The sequence below is a fragment of the Trematomus bernacchii genome, unplaced genomic scaffold, assembly GCF_902827165.1.
Source record: "Trematomus bernacchii unplaced genomic scaffold, fTreBer1.1, whole genome shotgun sequence".
Classification (NCBI taxonomy): Eukaryota; Metazoa; Chordata; class Actinopteri; order Perciformes; family Nototheniidae; genus Trematomus; species Trematomus bernacchii.
The window spans coordinates 228,703-248,282 of record NW_022987561.1 but is presented as its reverse complement, the minus strand read 5'-3'; the positions used below and the strand labels follow the sequence as shown (position 1 = coordinate 248,282).

Below are 19,580 nucleotides of genomic sequence, written 5' to 3'. Positions count from 1 at the left end.
TTCTGATACTTTGTGAGTTCCCTGACACACCGGGGACACATCTATGTATAAAAGACATCAAAAAGTGCATTTTGCATGATAGGACACCTTTAAAGATTGCGCTCTGCGGAGCACGCCAAAAGCACCATGTCTAAACTGTGATATCAAGTTGAAGAAAAATCGGTGAAGATCTGGTGGTTGTTAGAGTATATCAGTCCAAACAAATGCAACCGTGTGACGGGATATACTCCGATTGCAAAGTATTTAAAAGGTTTCATGTGATTCTCCCAAATGATCCATAACAAAAGAGTGTTGTGCTCCTGCTCTGCCAGTAGTGTTTAACAACAGGAGAGCCAATTAAAGACCGCACGCTCCCCAGTAAACTGTTAATGCTGTTTCATTTATACTCACGCCCGTATAACTGTGAGACCTGAGGCTTGCAATTGTGTACTTGCACAATCATGAAGATGCATTCTTTCCCATCACAGAGGAACAGTAATGGTGCGTCCCAGCGGACAGAAGAAGCAAGGACTGTGATGGGGGGGGGCACCTCCGCTTTCTGATCGCGTTTCACAGAACACACTAATGGATGTAGAGAGGAAGGTATCAGATACAGGGGGAGAGCCACTTCAAAAAGTCCACGGTTGTTTTTGATCTCTCTGTAGGTTAGCTGGCAGGCGAAAAGATGGGGGTTGGGGGAAGCGAAGTGGGCATAAAGCGGGCGTCAGGGTGTTGGGGGGGGGGGGGGGGGTCTGCGGGGCACAGGCTGGTTCCCACTGACAATTATCTCCTTGATGCAGCAGTCTCTTTTTCGGTTTCTATTGAAGAGCCGTGCCTGAGGAATGCCAGGGAGAGAGTGCAAGGGGGACTCCGACGGGGATAATCCCAATTTCAAATGGAGCTTAGTGATATCCCCCCCTCCTCCTCCCTTTCTTTCTTCCTTCATACACCCCCATTCCTCACCCTCCTCCTGTCTGGCACAGATAACCCATCCCTCGCTTTCTCAGTCCTGTGCATTGCGCAGAAAATTGAAACTCGCCTATAAAGTCATAATAAGCATGTCATACTGAGACTGGAGTGTCATAGAGGGTGATATATATTTATTTGTGGGTGATATTTAGGTCAGAGGATGCAAGGTTAGTGTGCCAGGAGAAGATGAGGTTTGGATATTAACAGAAAATGAAAGTGACCATATCTGATCAGCTTAGCCATGTGTATTACCACGATCCAACATGGAGTGACATGGAGAGCTGCCCACATGACTCTGATGGTCTGGCAGTGATTTGTTGCACACATTCCGTTCATCTACACGTATATCTCCCCACCGTGGAAATCAATACCGAACCTTCTCGTTTCACATACATAACATGGATGACGGCATTGGAAGAGTCAAAGAGAGGTCAGTAAGGCAGGGGATTGGATGTCTTATACCTCCTTTAACTCTGAATCAGTCTGTCCGTGACATGTTCCTGAACATATCTGCACGGAGTCACTCTTGAATGTGAGCAGGAGAATCTGTACCGCTTATTATTGTACACTTTTTAACATCGACACTGGAAAAACCCATCTATTTTGAGATTGTCTCAACAGAAAAGTGTCTGAATGCAGCGTGAATGTGTGTAGTGAAAATCTACAGAAATAACGTGGTAGATCCCTCCGTAGATTTCAAACCTGAAGCGCCCTTGAGCAATCCACTCCAGGAATCGGTATCTGAACCCGTGATCTGACCTTAAACTCTGTGGTTAGGCCAGAAGCAAAAGAAACAGCATTCCAGCTTCAGGGATCAATAGAGAAACACAAAACAAAGTGAGAAATTCTCGCAGTGTATGTTGCTTTAGGCCTGCTGCCATAAAAAGAGTAAACAGCTGGTTAGAGCCGACAATCAGCTGAGCGCCGCGTCCTCACGTGGTTCACTTTCTGACCTGCACACATGCTGTACAGTAAGCACACTCCGAGACAAAGAGAAATATAAAATATACACTTGTGTACACGTACTGATCCCTACCTATTGAATTCTCTGCACTGCTTACACGAGTGAAAGCGCAATATCAGCGGTATCCTGTCAAGCTCGGCACAATGCAGTGTTGACAAGCTTAAGCCTCAGATTCATAATGTTACAAAGCATGACTGTGCATCAGAGTACCTGTTGTTCCTGGACCACGGCTGGAACTTATCCAAAACTACGGCTAATATGACACCAAGTCCAACAAGGTCTCCGTAGCATGGACTTTAAAACACCTGACAAGGGCTTGGATTCTTCAAACAGATATTTTTGTATTATTAAATTATGCTAATATAACACTGTATTTCATTTTAAAGGTCCCCTGTTATACTGTTTTTCATCAATATATTATAGGCGTCAGATCTATACAAAACATGTCTCTCAAGTGTTTGGCTGAAACACCAAACAGATCATTGCAGCATCCCATAAACCCCTCTGTTTCAGCTCATTTTCAGACATATATAAATGGATCAGGACAAAAAGAGGGGGGGTCTTTTTTCCTGAAACTTTCAGAATCTCTTAACGTTGAGGGGACACATGTGTATGTATAAAAGACATGAAAAAGTGGATTTTGTATAATAGGTGACCTTTAATACACTTTCCATCAGTTCTTTAAGATCAACTTTGGAAGTGTTGAGATACTAAAGATTGACTTTAGCCAATGGTACGGCTTGGCTCAGCAGGACAGTGTCTGTCTGTGTGTGAAAGGACCATACTGTGGCTTTTTTGGCTAAGTTTAAATGATAGTGGAGCAGCAGCACTGTACTTTACCATTGTTCCTTCACTCTTGCTCCGTGCGACTTCCCTCTGCAGGCGAGCCACGGCCAGCTTTTCCCTGAAGGGGAAGAAGGAAAGGAAATAAGAGTTAGTCAAATGTGTGATCATTGTTTAATGTGTGACAGCGGCGAGCGATTGACACCGATGTTTTCACATTTCTGTTGCACCAAATCAAAGTTTTTGTCCCCCGAAAATGTTATTATTTTCAAGGAGAAAAAGGGCCGAACAGGACACGGACACACACACACACACACACACACACACACACACACACACACACACACACACACACACACACACACACACACACACACACACACACACACACACACACACACACACACACACACACACACACACACACACACACACACACACACACACACACACACACACACACACACACACACACACACAAGATGGGGCTCTCCGCTAACCACACAAAACAAAGAGCTTGCAGTTCTGTCCAGACAAAAATAGCTCAGAGGAAACAAAAAGCAAGGCATCCTCGCGCAAGACCTTACCACGCAGACACACACTCATTACAGACTCACTCTCCCTTACACACACACATAAATACACACACGTGGACCAGGCTAAACAAAGACATTGACTGTCCAATCTGTTTCCAAGAAGAGGGCATTCCAGCGTTTAATGGGATAAATCTTGGCACAGTAGCACGGGTAATAGAGAACCCTGTTTTATGGCCTCTCCTGAGGAATCACAACAACTGAAGCACTGCTCCAGGACCAGCCAAGCCTGCATCTGACAGGCTTATTCTGTTTGTTGAAAGCTTGTCATTCTGCAAGTGTCTGAGAGTACAGCAAAAGTGTTAAGGATGGATAAAGGATAAAAAGGTTTCCTCTGGCGGTGCAACATTTGTTTGAAGCTTTACAATCTGCTGGTTCAAGACCAAAAACACATTCATTCTCATGTCAAATACTGCATTAGCATTCATAAAGATGTAAATACTGGGCTCTAAATGTCAACACAGTGTTTTGACACAAGAGGTGTCCGCCAATTAGCATCCTTATATACAGAGCAACTATGCTAATCAAGTCATTCATTAAGCTAATTGATGCATTCATTAGCAACTATTACAGATCAGCTTTTGTCCAAAAAAAAGCAATTAGTTTTGGACTCAGGTGTTGCTTACATACGTTTATAAAAAATGTTTTAATATGAGGTAAAAATATGACAAAATGTACCAAAACCTACCACAAAATCGAGTAAAATCTGGATAAAAATACAATCAAATTATTAAATAAAAGGGTAAAAGCATGTTCCAGAATAAAATCAGGATATATTGTGTCAAAGTTTCTGTCAAAGTATTGTGCCAGACATTCTTAGCTCACAAGAATACATCGCAACTTCCTAATATGGCACCACGGGACCTAATAAAGGAAGGCATACAGCAGACAGCCACAAGTAATCACAATCACCTGCACATTGTTCACATTTCTTCAGCGGAGCAGACACCCAAACCCCTCGCCAACCTCCCCCATCACCCGAAATAACTCATGACTAACATCTTTTCGTCGCCTTTTGACAAGACATCATTGTTTCTGAAGGGCTTACCTGTCGGGAAAAACCCCCGGGTGATTAAGAGGCAGCTGTATGGTGGAAGGATAAATCCAGTGTCTGGACTGAAAGGAGAGTGTGAGCTAACTCTGATGGGACCGTCTGAATGAGGCAACGCCGAGCCTGGCATAATGATTGTGAAACAACCGGTGAGGTGGTGACAAATCCAGGGAGGAAGTGAAGAAAGGCTGCCAGAGGAGAGAGGGGGGGGGGGGGGGGGGTGTGTTTGGGTGTGTATAAGTGTTGTGTTGGGGAGAAGTTTGTGCATTCATAAATGTAGGCGTGGGAACATCCATTACATTTGTGTGTGACCACTTGTCATAAATATGCGAGTGTGAAAGTGTGTGACGCCACCTGAGACTGACTAATACCAGAGGTGGCAAAAGCACAAACAACCTTTACTCAAGTAGAAGTACTCGTGTTTAAAAATATTCTGGTAAAAGTAATGACTAAACTTCTTTACTCAAGTAAAAGTAAAGAAGTAGGGGCTTTGAAATGTACTTCAGTAAAAAGTACCCATAACTAGCAGCTGTTTTAAAGAGTACCTGACCTCCCTTTATATGAATAGAACAATAATGTCATTGTTAGCTAATGAATGTTTCCATGCTGAACAACGGCAACATGACAACGTTTTCATTGGTCCCTCTTCTTTAGAGAAGACCAGGAAATGATGGATACACGGATCGTGTTCAAATCAATAGGCACGCAATGACTCTAAATAATAATGATCACGCCACCAAACACACATTCAAACTAAAGGAACCAGCCTGTTTGGAAAATATAAGAAGTAGAAAGTACAGGTATTTGTGTTCAACATGTAAGAAGTAAAAGTAAAAAGTAATCAGAACAATAAGTACTGGAGTAAAGTAAAGTAAAGTACCAGGAAAATGTACTTAAGTACAGTAACGAAGTATTTGTACTCCACACCTTCCCACCTCTGCTCGTAAATATGTGTGTGTGAAAGTGTGTGACGCCACCTGAGACTGACTAATACACTCCGTTACACAATGTGTCTCTTTCTATTACAACATGCTTGAAGCCGTGACATTACCTGGAGAGGAAAGTGTCAAAGAAAAAAAAAAAGTGTCTGGATGGTCTCAGCGCAGATATTGTTTTGTTTAACAGCAGCGGCCTGGCATTCCTCCAGTCTGTGTTATGGCTGAGCGTCGGCCTGTAAGGGGTTAAGTTTCAGCCCACTTATGCACAGGCATGTTCTAGGAGCAGCGGAGCATGAGCCAAATGTGCCCTGGAGAAAAAAAATCATCGCCAAATATAGAGCAATTTGACATTCTGTGTTAAACGTAATTATAGTAACTGGCACAAGCGGCAGTCAAAACAGTATTCTAGTTCTACGCTCACCGGTGACATTTGCATCCAATTGGCCGCTGACGTGGAATTATGTGATGTTTCAACAGCAATCAAGCGGGATGAAAGTCATATGTAATCTGCTAAACGATGTTTTAGTTAGTTGCATGTGGTACATTTGCAATCACTCAGAAATAGAGTCCAACGAGAAGGCTGTTCATATCAAACCATCTCTTGCTAGGACAGTTGTTGAATATACAAAAAACATTGTTATGATGGTGTCATAACAAATAGAAATCATAATTAATATGTCACCAAGAGGTCACGGAAACACAGTGATCTGCCGTTGACTGCTTCATCTTGAGCGATATGGAAAGATTTACGTTATTGATCTCAATCTGGGAAATGTTTTCGTCCCAGCAGCGTGTTAAAACAAGGCATTGGATATAAGGTGAAAATAAAAAGAGTAGGAAATAAATGGAGCTGTATTTCCACCTATTCTCATGGTTAAGTAATAAGGGATATCGGGCAACATGAGCGGTCAGAAAGCTTCCGTATGCAACCCGTATTGTTGGAAATAAGGCTTCTTTGCAAAGGAAAACTGGAAGCTCTAGCTCGATTCATACGCTGTGTGTATTTCACACTTGACTGTGACTAAATGGGAATTATTTCAGGCCCCAGTCCATGCCTTTATCCTGTACATCGGAGCATGTGATGAAAGCTCAGGCTGACAGTTGACCTGTGTATACATTCCTCCTCCTTCTCTACTGTTTTTCTTCCCCTGCGCTCCAACATAAAGCTTGGCTGAGTGCGTTTCAGCGGCCAATCATGAGCAGTGTCGACGTGGAACCTCCAGCAGTTCCCACTGACCTGGAATCACCTGAAAGCACCGGAGGCCTAACCCCCGCCCCGAGCTTCAGTGGAGCGGGCCGAACCAGCTGACAACCACCCCCCCCCCCTCCAATACAACCCCCCCTTCTCTTTCCACACTCATATTCTCCAGTGTTTCAAAAGCTAATCTAGCAAGAGGCATAAGGACCTTGGATTTGATATAAATATGAGATTTAAAGGTCCCCTATTATACTGTTTTTCATCAATATATTATAGGTCTCAGATATATACAAAACATGTCTCGGAAGTTTTTGGCTCCAAATACTACATGTTGTGACCCCTTGTTAAAGAAACTGTTCATCTACATTTGAGTACTACTGGATGTAAAGGGGAATGTGAGAAAATAACTAATAAAGACATTTTTTTTTTTTTTAAATGGCGTCTCCGCATATGAACGTCAGAAGATAACATTTGTAGCCGTTCTGCATTATTTGTTTCACATTAAATCAAGTGTACATATGGTACTGCTCATGTTCCGTCAGTGTTGCTACATGTACCATGTTTGTAATCTTTTTTTATAACATATTGATTGGACCTTTAAAACAAGGCTGATTTTCTTTCATATGCACCAACAGTGAGTTTGTAACCCTGCTTGGATACAAATACAAGTTTTCTTCTCATATTTGTTCATCTGCTGTCCACCCACACTCACCTCAAATATCACTTCCCTCCTTTTCATATGCAAAGAAAGCTTCTTCCACGACTGTTTGCTCCATGGCGGCAGGCAAAGACACGATCCGTCAGACTGAGGGAGGATCAATCACAACGTTTACCAACCTGAGCTGACATGTCGGAAACCATGTGCTTTGAAGTGCATTGTGGGAGGCAGACGTTTAGCTGTGTTTTCATCACTGTTATCCTGGCTCCTGCATACAGGTGGTTTAATCCATTGTACATTGTTGAGCACATAATGAAAGAGAAAAAAAGTGCTGTCTCTTGCGTTTCCTATTTCCCCGCAGTACAGCACACCGTCTTATTATCAAGTGTGGCTAATCTCTCCTCTGTGTAGAAAGATGTTACTATCTCCCCTCCCTCCCCCCCGGCCCCCACTGGACCTGGACTTTAACAACCCACACACACTCAGACACTCAAATCCAGCACCAGACACTTTTTTACGCTGCTATGGACAGTCTTGCACTAATGTACATTTCTCAAAGATATTGAAGTGACTGTTAGTTTGTATATATTGATGGTTGTGCTTTTATTTATGTCTTAAAGGTCACCTATTATGCAAAATCCACTCTCTTCTACATCAACATGTGTCCCCTCTGTGTAAAGAGATTCTGAAAGTTTCAGGAAAAAAGATTCTCTCACTTTTCGTCCTGATCCATTTATATAAAAACCTGTCTGAAAATGAGCTGATCAGATTTTGGCCACTTTATGATGTCATAACGATTTTTTTGGCTTGTGTAACCATTAGCCAATCAGCAACCAAGGTAACCCCCCCCCCCCCCCCCACCTTATCACCTGAATCTCCTCCTAGAGCTCCATTGTGTTCTTTTTAACCAAATCTCTCTCATAGATATGAGACCCATAATATATTGATGAAAAACAGTATAATAGGGGATGTGTGCATATGTGTAAATGTGTCTGTTGATTGTGTATATATACAGGGATATACATATTTGTATACATATTTTTATATATATTTGTATTTTGTATTCGGGATTGTTGGAAATTTCGATCTCTCTGTCTGTACACACAAACTGAAAGATTACTTGACTTTGATGTAAACAGATTAAATGGCACAAAATGCTTCAGCCTTGTCCCTGCAGGATGTATAAACGATGCACAAATATAAACTAACTGCAATATTGTCATGGAGGCTTAAGGCGAGCTAAACATCTCAATGGTTTCTGAACCACAGATGTACACAGAGTGGTCGTGAGGGATGCATAAATGTTTGGATGAGAGCAGCGCAGCCATGCATTTATGTATTAGCGTCTGCACTCCTGCTGGGTTAAGAGCCCTGCTAGCACGCAATCCCCGTGGCCCACATAGTGCTTCCTGTTCAGAGGGACTCGGGCTACAATTTGGCGCGGATTTCGGACCGGTCATTCCTATCCTTAATCCTCCTACGGCCGTGTTATGTAACCTTCTGTACCCATCCAGGATTTCAACCCCGGCCCTCAGAGTGTGACAATGAGCTTAGTGAGGCGTTTGATAAGTTATAACATCCAACCCAGCCTGGTAGGAAAACAGATCTGCCAGGAGGTTGGAGGCGAGATGGGATTAAAAAACATGGATTTGCAAACATGAGGTCCTGAAAATGAAAGTGTACATATTTATAGATGAAAAATTGATCATTTTTAAACCTTGCACAACTCTAATTTTGCAAGTTTTGGCACATGGAGTCATTTAATTTCATTCTTCTGTAAGTATATTAAAGTTGTGCAGATCTTTTTTTATTCAAACACACATTTAAAACTATAGCACATTTGCTAGTCAAATAATATTTGTAATGTACAATGCCATGTCTTTTTATGATGCTGCAATGCAAACATTTACTCAAAAGTACTTCATTTCTTATCACATATTTGCAATATGTATATAAACAGTTTTATAATTATTATAATTATTATTGGTGGCTGATATATAGTTAGACATTTCAACTACTGTAATAAATCTGTAATAACTGTGCAATATATACTTCCACTTGTATACTCTACTACCTGATATCACACTACTTTATTGATGCTACACTTTATTTAAGAAAAAAAAAACTGTTACTTTTGTAAATTGTAATTTGTGTGATTTCTACTTTTATCATTAATATTTTTATTTATTCATATTTATGGCTATTTGTTCTGTAACAATGGAGATTTCCCCTCTGTCGGATGAATAAAGGTATTTTGATTCTGATTGTATCACACCTTACCTCTTAGTATTAATACCACATCATCAAAGAGTTGTTCCTTTAAGATTTGAATGAGCCTTTCTGCAGTCAAACACCAAAATGGCACTGCCCTAAGTGTCAACACTGCTTCAAGCGTCTTAGGGGCGGGGTTTGCACATCTGTGACCGTTCAATTGGTCCCAACACATTAGGCAGCTCCTATCAATCACCAAGAAAATGGCGAGCGGCATTCTGACCTGCGCCTGTTTCCGTCGCCTGGACCACAGCTGGTTCCTGACCTCCTGTCTCCCGCCACGGACCCCCCGTCTGCACCCGGGGGGCAGCGGGAAAACAGGAGCCACATGTCAGCACCCACCCAACCCACCCAACCCATCCAGGCACAATGAAGCCTACCTCACCACGGCAGACCATCAATTATTGACGAGGTGAAATGTGATTATATATAATATATTTGTATTTGGGATTGTGGGAAACGGTATTTCGATCTCTCCGTCTGTACAAATCAAACTGAAAGATTGACAATAAAGAATTGACTTTGATATATAATAAAATACTAAAATACAAAGTACAAAAAAAAAAGAAAATGCAAAAAGTCTATCGCAGAGGGACATCTCTACTGTTTTGTTCTTCATAATCCGAAGAAAATTCATTATATTCTTTTGAGTGGGTCAAACTACAAAGATGTTTACATTCCTGTTCACACAATAAGTTGCTTCCTGCATGGACAACAGAATGTCTCGTGATAATGTAGGTGATATTAACACAGACATAACTCTACGCTTATGCATTCTATGGAGTTCTGTTTGGACATGTGTGCACCACACTGAGTAATGCAGTCAATCGAGTGGAGATGATAGCGATAAGCAACTAGATTTATCCAAAGTCAACAACATGTTGAATGCTTTGAGTTGTTTATGCTTTCTTTCTGTGATAGCATCAGAGCCTAGGGGAGTCCCAGCTCTGGATATTATAATTACACTCAACATTACTGTATGTCTGTGACAGGAGGTATGATCCTATGATGGATGGATGCAATCATCAGACTGAGAAAATGATTTGTAGACATCTTAAGGGAGCCTAATCAGAGCGAGGGCAATGATTTAAATGCGCCATTCTGTAGACCACATCAAATGTAGTATTATTAATGTAAAAAAAGAATGGGAAAATGAATGATCCTGCAATATACCAGTAGTAGATTGGGAACAAATGTGCAAAAACAGTCATAACACATCCAACTCAAACTACTGGAAAGAATACACATGGAAGATTTGAATTCGATACTTTAAGACACCCCAGATTCAAAGTAAATACAAACAAACCCTCACTTCAAAATGCTGGAGAGAATGCGGTGAGCAGACACCATGCTCATATATTTTGGGCCTGTAATGTGTTGGGAGACTTCTGGGAAACAGTTTGAAGAGAAATGTCCAATATCTTTGTAATTTCTCTCAATAAGAACCCCTATAACTGGAGACAAACACCATAGGAAATACAACAAAAAGATTCCTACCTATTTCTGGTAATCAGAATAGCGATCATCAACGAATTACAAGGAATTGGCTAAAAGATAATAACTTCACAATGGAATCACCGAGTAAATGAAATCTATGTAACTATGAGAATTACAAACCAAATGCATATCTTTGAGGAAAGGTGGGAAAAATGGTTAAGTATAGAACATTATAATGAATTCATGTATATATAGTATTAATAATGTATCAATTTCTTTATTTGTAATATTATTATCAATATTATTTTATTATTTCTTTTCAGATTTGTTGTTAAAAGTATGCTTTGTGAATATTTTCTTAAAATAAAAATAAAATGGAAAAAAAAAAAGATTCCGTGAACTGCACCTCTAAACTTCTGAAGCAGCGAAATTCAGACGTGAGGAATCTTCCGAGACTCCTCCTGAGCTCTGAGGAATGCACTCGTGGATTACCCCTGTCTGTCTGTCTCCCTAAATGTTTTCTCATTCTGCGAGCAAAGGCCTGACCTCAATTGTTTCCGAGCCACAGACACGCATTCTTGTCCACACGAAAACGAAACATTGTGGATGAAGCAGATGTGCTTTAAAAATGTCCGCCTGTCTGTGTGCCGGGAGGGGTTTTTTGTGAAGAAAAGGGCACGGTGCTAGACGTGATCACACAAGGGGCACGCATAAACACATGCATGAACACACATGTGCAAACACACTGGCAGAAATATGCACAGACACACCATTTTGAATCTTTTATGCACACATCATGAAAGAGAGATGAGTGGACCTGAGAAAGAGCTACACGACCCAGAAGAGAAAACTGATCTTGAGACACACCTTATTTTGAAATTGAGCTTATCAAAAAGGCATTCCACGCTTACATTCCAACAGGTAATGATCCCGTCTCAGTTTTTCCAGCGATGGTTGTCTCGCATGAATCACATAATTGAGTTTAAGTAAAGCTCCCTTCACAACGGACTACAATTATCTCATGATTTAGGAGTTTTACCTGCATTTTGTGAAGTGGATTCAGACACGATAAGCATAACCTGTTTTCTGATACTTCTGCCAAGATACATTTCAAAGTCTCAATGTTCTTTATCACCTCTGCAGACGTGGCCAATTGCAGTGTGATAATTGTAGGCCTTTCTAAATCCGTCAGAGCAAATCCTCGTGCATTTAAAAGGCGCCTGTGGATTGCAAAGAGAAGCCTCTCTTATTTCAACACATGCTGTGTCTCCCTGAGGGTTAAACAAGATGATTGGTTGATCCAACGTTTTTTCAGGAGGGAATTGGAACTGACCATAATACTCAAATTTACTAAAAAAGGACTCTGTTGGCATAAAGGTAAACGGCTTTATGGTAGTTTAAAGGTCACCTATTTTTCAAAATCTACTTTTTCATATCTTGTATACATCAACATGTGCCCCCCCCTCTGTGTAAAGAGATTCTGAAAGTTTCAGGAAAAAAGATTCGCTCACTTTCTGGACTGATCTATTTATATAAAAACCTGTCTGAAAATGAGCTGATCCCATTTTGGCCACTTTATGATGTCATTACCATTAGCCAATCACCAACCAAGGTAACACCCGCCCACCTTATCACCTGAATCTCCTCGTAGAGCACCATTGTGTTCTTTTTAACCAAATATCTCTCATGCCCCTTTCACACCGGCGCTTTTCCAGCTCCTGCTGGGAGCTAGAGCCTGAAAAGCGCCGGTTTTTCCTGTTCACACCGCAGCGGCGGCGCGTCATAGCTCCGGAATGCGGTTCACTTCCAGCTCCAAAAAGTTGTCGGTCCAGAGGCAAGAGCTTTGGAGCTATGACGCGGCGTCGCTTACGTCGAGGCGTGCAGGAAACCTTACTTTGACCATCCGTTCGCTGTTATTGATCATTGTGGAGAGCAGGCAGACGTTTTGTTTGTTATTATAGCAGCTATCGGATGGAATCAATACATGGGCTGCACAGGTTGTCATGTCCGACTATCACAAGTAGAATCATAATGAAAAATACGCCGGTAAAATGTGCCTGTAGAAAACGGCTTAGCAAGTAGTCAGTTTAGCTTCGGTTGCTATGCTAACATCACCCATGTTATACCAGAGAAACTTTCATAACAGCGTTGTGATGCCAAACAGCGTCAATTCAGACTGACACACATTCACTTAAGGGGAACTGGGGATATGTATCAGCTGCTTGTGTGACAGTCAGACAGTGAATACTTTAGAGCCGTGTGAGCTAACCCGGAGCTAACGGGAGAATAAACTCCCGTGGAAGAGCAGCCAGCACTGCAGCGGTCGGTAAATGCCGCTGAAACACATTAATAAACAATGAACCACGGCACTCTGGAGAAAAGTATAAGGTTGGAGAAGTCGTTATTTAATTTAATCTGGCTTCGTATGATTAAAAGCAACACGATCGTCGACCCGACGCAGTCCCCGGCCCGTTGTTGTTGTGGGAGAAAATCTCTCGGCAGCTCTGGGCGGTGTGAACAGAGCGGGAGCTGAAAAGGGAAACCGGAGCTGAACCAGAAAAGCTCTAGCTAGGAGCTAGAAAGGGAAAAGCGCTGGTGTGAAAGCCGCATCAGAGGGGCGTGGGGAGTGGCTGCTTATTTTCATCTAAAGTAACAGACAGAGAATCAGCACTTTTGAAACAGGGCTGAAACAGAGGGGATTATGGGATGCTACAATCTCTTTGGTATTTGGAGCCAAACACTTCAGAGACATGTTTTGTATATATCTGAGACCTATAATATATGAATGGAAAACAGTATAATAGGGGACCTTTAATAAAAATCCAGCACTATTTTAGCCGCCTCAACATGTTCAGTGGTAAAAAGGCATATGCATACTTCAGCAAAGGCACACGTTGCAGCCATTGTTCTGCATTTGACACCCTGGCTGGTCTGGGTTTTAGTAATTGGGGAACAGGGACTAACATTTACTACTGTACCGTACTACTGGAAGCTTCTGCTGACTCATGGAGACTGTGCAAAGGCTATACTGTTTTACACCGGCTGTCGACACATCGTTTTCAGAGAGGCAAACAGTAGCCCTTTGAAGAGGCAGACAAATGGCCGGTTCACACATAATAGAAACCAAAGTACAGTAAATAGGAGCACTCGAAAAACCACAGCTCTGCCATCTCTCCTGCTACACACCCCTGGGTTGCATATGTGTGTGTGAGTATTCAGACATTTATCTATTCCTAATTTGTGAAGCGGAGATCATGCATTCCATTTCATTTGATGAATCACTTGATTTTAAATTTGCAGTCCAGTCCCTCAATAAACAGCCTGAACATTGTCCATAGTTAAGGGTGAAATGTTTGACAGGAAATGCTTTTATTTTGAAGTGCAAGTATGTGTCCTGCTCATTCTCTTTCCTGTTATGTTTTGAAATGTATACGAGTATGTCGAGTGCATCTTCCCCGTCTTCTAGCGTTCTTGTTGGAAACTGTTATATTAATATAAAGTAAAAACGTTCTGTTTGGACTAGACTGGCTTTGTTCTATATTCAAAGCTTCTATTACACAACACATGTACACACGTACACACACACACACACAGGAATATTGCCATAGCATTCCCTTACAGGCACTGTGGTATGCTGGTAATAAAGCAATTCAAAGGGTTACCCTAACCCTAACCCAGCTACTGCATTCATTGTAATTCACTCAAAGCAAAGAGTCTCACCAAATGGCTAAACGAGTGTAAAAGAGAGGTATTTGGAGAAGAGTTTTACTGCAGGTGAGCTTCTCCATCCATTTCCTTTCCAGCTGCGCCAACATCTCCAGCCACTGGCCCAGGGTCCTGCATGTTTCTCCCACTATTAACCTATGATTTACAGCCAACATAGTGTGGAGCTGAAGTTTGTTGACATTCCCCGCCCCGCGCAACCTTAAATACGACGCTGACCCCCTTTCCAACCTCGTAAAACGGCTCGCCGTGGTGAAAGCAGCGCCGTGACAAAGGAAGAAATATGAAACACGAGGGAATGCTAAGACAGTCTTGACTGCTTTGATCTAAAAGCCTTGTGAGATGCATGCAACTGGGAAAGTGTGTCAACAGGAAGGCCATGCATAGCAAACAAGGACAACACTATATTATCTTGTAAACTATTGGCATGCAGGACTTTGACCTAAAAACCAATCCCAACTGGGGATTGTAACATTTGTGGGGGGTTTTGTTTCAAGGCACGGTTATGAAAGAAACAAAAGTGTATGTCTGCTATTCTACAAAGACAACGATATGCATAATGGTTCTAAATGGAAAAACAGGAAAAATGTCCCACTGAGTCTTTACACCTTGGTGGACTCGCATGGAGCGAGTTTTCCCATTTAAAAACCAAAAGTATGCTGCGTGCCTAATGACATCACTTAACAGTCTGCAAGGGTGTCTGTGCAATGCTTTGTCTCCAGGCAAAACAGTCAGAGCATGCAATAAGCCATTGATAGCCGGCATATAAAAGCCTTTTATTGGTTATAAATTGTGTCGGACCATTAAACTTTATATTTCTCCTGAGTGACATTGCTCCAAGTTGGGCCAACAGGAGACACAGAGAAAAAGACAGTCCCATTTTTTAGGGTTTCTAACTCGTTCACATTCAGCGTGAGACTTCAACTTGATGGCTCTTTAAATAAAAAATGCACAGTAGGGAAAAATGTCAAGATCCTTCATTGAGTTATTTTTCAGATGGGGTTAGGGTTAGGGTTAGGGTTAGGGGTTGCTAGATGCTATATTTGCAAAAACAGTTTCATACCAGCGTAAGAGAGCTTTGCCGGACTCTTCTTAGAGTTCCCACGTGCTGTTGGAGGGGGGGGGGAAGATAAATGTAGAGCAGGCTGAGGGGAGGAATGCATTCAAAGCCCCCGTTAATTGAGCTGGATGGCCTGCAGTCACAGAGCAGAGTGTCTGAACAAGGCCAGATCCTGAGATGTGCCTCACGTGTACACATCATTAAAGGGCCTGTTTGGCTCCACGGCCCCACGGTACCAATGAACACTGCAGAGACAGGGGGAATTACATGGGAAAGTTGTCTGGAAGCTGCTCCCCCCCCCCCCCCACTCCTTCAAAACGAAAGTCTCCTGGCTGTCAATGAAGGGGAAGTGGTCCCATGCTGAGGCGGCCATTGAAACGAGGGGAACATTCCTCAGTAATTCAGTTTGACCTGGACCCAATATGCCAGCTGAGGGGTCACCTCATACAGGGAAGAGACGAAAGGGGAGGAGGACAAGTTGGGAGAATCGGATGTAGAGGAGTGAGGCAAAGTGACGGACAAGAGTTGGAGGGAGTACAAAGGCAGGAGTGGTCTTAATTTAGTGGACAGGGCTGGTGTTTAGGTTATCACTTTAATAACACCAACTGGCATACAAAATGTCCCAGTGCACACGTCAACAGTAACTTTTTAACATCCATCTCTTTCGAGAGATTTTGCTTGGCTTTTAAACAACATGGAAGCCATATTAGACTTCTGCCATTCCACTTAATGGGCCTGTCTCGTGACTTTTGAATCAAAAGTCCTTTTATGTAGGCACATGATGTAGTAATGGAATGGTCGAAGGAAAACATGGCAGCAGGGGGAAATGAATAATGTGGAGAAATGGTTGCTTGGTCGGGATCGGGGAGAATTACAGTTCTAATTCTATCAAATCAAATCCCTCCACTTGGCAATCCTCTTATGCTGTAATCCCCAGGTAGGTTTCAGAGGGCAGCGGGCTCAAACTGCCCAGCTCTGCTCCCAATCGAGGCTTTAAATGGACACTGTGTGAATAGAGAGTGGACCAAATGGCTAAACTGATGCCCAGTAATGATGACTGCTATTGTAAATGCAATCGTGAAAATGAAAACATATATCTAATCAATTCCTGCCCTGGTTGTGTTCACTAGGTTAAATCTGAATGACTGAACGCCATATAGTAGAGCAGGGGTGTCCAAACTCTTTTCTCCGAGGGCCACAAACAGAAAAATATACGAAGGGTGAGGTATACTGCCTCATCAGTTAAGTTATAAGTTAGCAAAATCAATCAAATCTAGGAAACTTATGCTTGATACTTGAAAGAAAACGGATTAAATCACAGCTCTCCAGAGGGTTTCATTTATTTTGTTAGCATCTCATCCCTTAAAACAGTAGCCTCAGATTGCTTATAATAAGAGGAAATAGGAAGGGTATATTTCAAGCTTATTATGTAAATACGTTTTATTATACTTTTTTAATTATTAGAGGGCCGAATAAAAATGGCCTGCGAGCTGCATTTGGCCCCCGGGCCGTAGTTTGATAGGTCACATGCTTGTTGTTGATGACACTGGTGTGTAAGGTTAGGATGTTATATGCCTGAGCTATTCATTCACTAACAATGGCATTATTGTGAGTAGTAATACTGTAAAGTGTTTTGGGTTAAAAGACTGATTTTAACTTCCTCTATAAGCCATTCATATCTTTGTAAAGTCATTCTTGGGAATAGTACATCTTATTTGCCAACATCCATTGTCAGTTCCCATGTAAAGCATCTACTGCATGGCAGATGCTATTTTTTGCTCCTATGTTGGGAAGCACCAGTTCCCAGGGCATAAAAAAACTCAACTCATACTTAAAAAAAGACAGGACACAACATTTCTCTCTGGAACTTTGACAACACCAGCGAGAGAGTGATGATACCTCCCATTTTCTCCCATGCTCTCATTTTCAAGTTCCCTTGCACTTCTGTTTTCAGAGATAACAAACCCTGCTATAAATAAAAAGCCAGTGTCTTGAAGCCTACATTTGGCATCCTTGTTGTGTTGGTTGCCGGCATCCTAGCTTCTTTCTGTGTTCTGTAAATATGGCTGACTGTGAGGAAAGCTCCCTGACCTGCTGTGACTTTGACATATGGACCATAGTACTGCAGCACTTCACACCACATTAATAAGGAGCTGCCGAGAAGCTGATCAAAACAGAGAGGCACTATAATCCATATTGCTCACCACTTTGCTGCATCCACACCCAGTCATTTGAGTGTGGGATTAGTGGGCCTGGTATAGAAAATCTTAATCTGCCTGAGAGAATATAAGGAAAAGCAGTGGGAGGGAAACACATGCATTCCTGCACATACAAATCCCCTGCAATGCACATTTGTTTTACCTCTCCACAAAGCAAGGGTATCCGTTTCCTCGTGTTATCAATCAGAATTAAAGTGTTTTACGCAGCGCCGTGGTCGCAGGCTGTTGCCACTGGCAACAGGACACCACGCAACTGGCGAATCAGGCTCAGAACAAATCAGAGATCATCCCCTGCACGTGTTAAACGCTGCTATATGGAATATGTTTCGTCCTCCCTCGGGGATTATTAAGGAAATTGCAGCTCAGGACAAAGTAAAGAAAAAAAAAAAACTCATTATGGGCTAGCAATAGCTGAGTGTGCATGTATTTTTCTAACAACAGACAAATGAAAAGATGCACCAATACCAAAACAAGTACGATCACTGAATTACACTGTGGAATCTAGCAGTTGCAGGAGTCAAATAATGCAAATGTATGATGTCATGTGTGCTGACGACTGTCCGCTTCTTACCCTGGGAGAGATGCAGCATCCTGGAGCGATCAGAAGACACACATGGTAATCCACCGGCCAATCACCTCCTCTCTGCAGCTCCACTGATCCCACAGATGATAAAGTTTACATCCACAATGCACCACTGCCTGCCTCTCTACTTGACTGAGACCAAACTGCCTCTCCTCTCCAATTCCTTTCCTTCCTCCTAGTCCTCGTTGCTCCTGTCGTCTCCCTGTCTCTCTCGATCTGGCAACATGCGTTGACTCTCTCTCTCTCTCTCTCTCTCTCCGCTGCTTCCTCTCTCCCTTCACGCTGCACACACTCTCCCTCTGCGCTGCGCTTTCTGACACTAACACACACACACGCTCGGAGGCTCCTCTTCACACACAGAGCTGCGTGCCTCCCCCCGCCCGCCCGCCCACCCCGCCTCCTGCCTTTATCTCTCTTCAGATTCTCTGCTCAGTCTGTCTCTCTCTCTCTCTCTCTCTCTCTCTCTCGTTCTGTCTCTCTCTCGTTCTGTCTGTCGCGGTGTCTCTCTCCCTCCCTCCCCAGGACGTTGAACATGTGTTCAGGGAGACGGTGGCTCTTTCCACAGAGTAGGAGAAGCGAGGTTGGTGTGGGGGTTTGTACGGAGGAGGAGGAGGAGGAGTTTTTAGGGGGTGACAACAGTGTTGAGGGGGGTTTAACTCCAACAAGGGGATGTGAAGAGGCTTGTGATGTTACACTAACTGGGTTATTTTAGTTTAGAGACAGAAGTGGAGATGAAAAGAGCAAAGAAACTAAGAATGAAGGTCTATGGAAAGGAACTATGATGTGTGTTTAAGCAACACTTAAAACGAAAAGTATGCAATCATAAAGAGGGGCATAAGCCTATATGGTGTTATACTAAATGACACAAGCAAAAAGTGAAACAAGTCATTACATGAAACAAAGTTCAGATCTTGCACAGCCTGGCCAATAACTATAAAGTGGTTGTCATAAGTGAATAATGATGGTATGATGTCAGAGAGGTGTAGTAAGAGAAGAATACTGAAACCCTCGTAAACAATCTGATTGTGTCACTCAGTATTCTGCCATCCATTCCCACTAAAAGCAAAGATTGTGAAACCCAAAATCAAGCCTCTGATCTGGCTGCATTTTGGACCAGAAGGCACAAAGCTTTTGGAAAACAACGCAGAAAAGAA

At 42.4% G+C, this 19,580-nt stretch overlaps 1 protein-coding gene across 3 annotated transcripts in view; it reads right to left on the bottom strand.

Annotated features, from left to right (window-relative positions):
• Positions 1 to 19,580, bottom strand: part of LOC117477428 (nck-associated protein 5-like) — a 126,255-nt gene that overhangs the window by 55,139 nt on the left and 51,536 nt on the right. Inside the window, exons 1-2 of one of the 3 annotated variants that reach the window (XM_034124086.1) lie at positions 18,415 to 18,691; positions 2,753 to 2,816 (exon numbers count right to left, since the gene is read on the bottom strand). In XM_034124086.1, the coding sequence (XP_033979977.1) occupies positions 2,753 to 2,755 (3 nt within the window). In that variant the 5' untranslated portion in view covers positions 2,756 to 2,816; positions 18,415 to 18,691. Of the gene's footprint in view, positions 1 to 2,752; positions 2,817 to 4,336; positions 4,449 to 18,414; positions 18,692 to 19,580 lie in introns of those variants that run through there. The other 2 variants (XM_034124087.1, XM_034124085.1) reach the window with 2 other exon arrangements.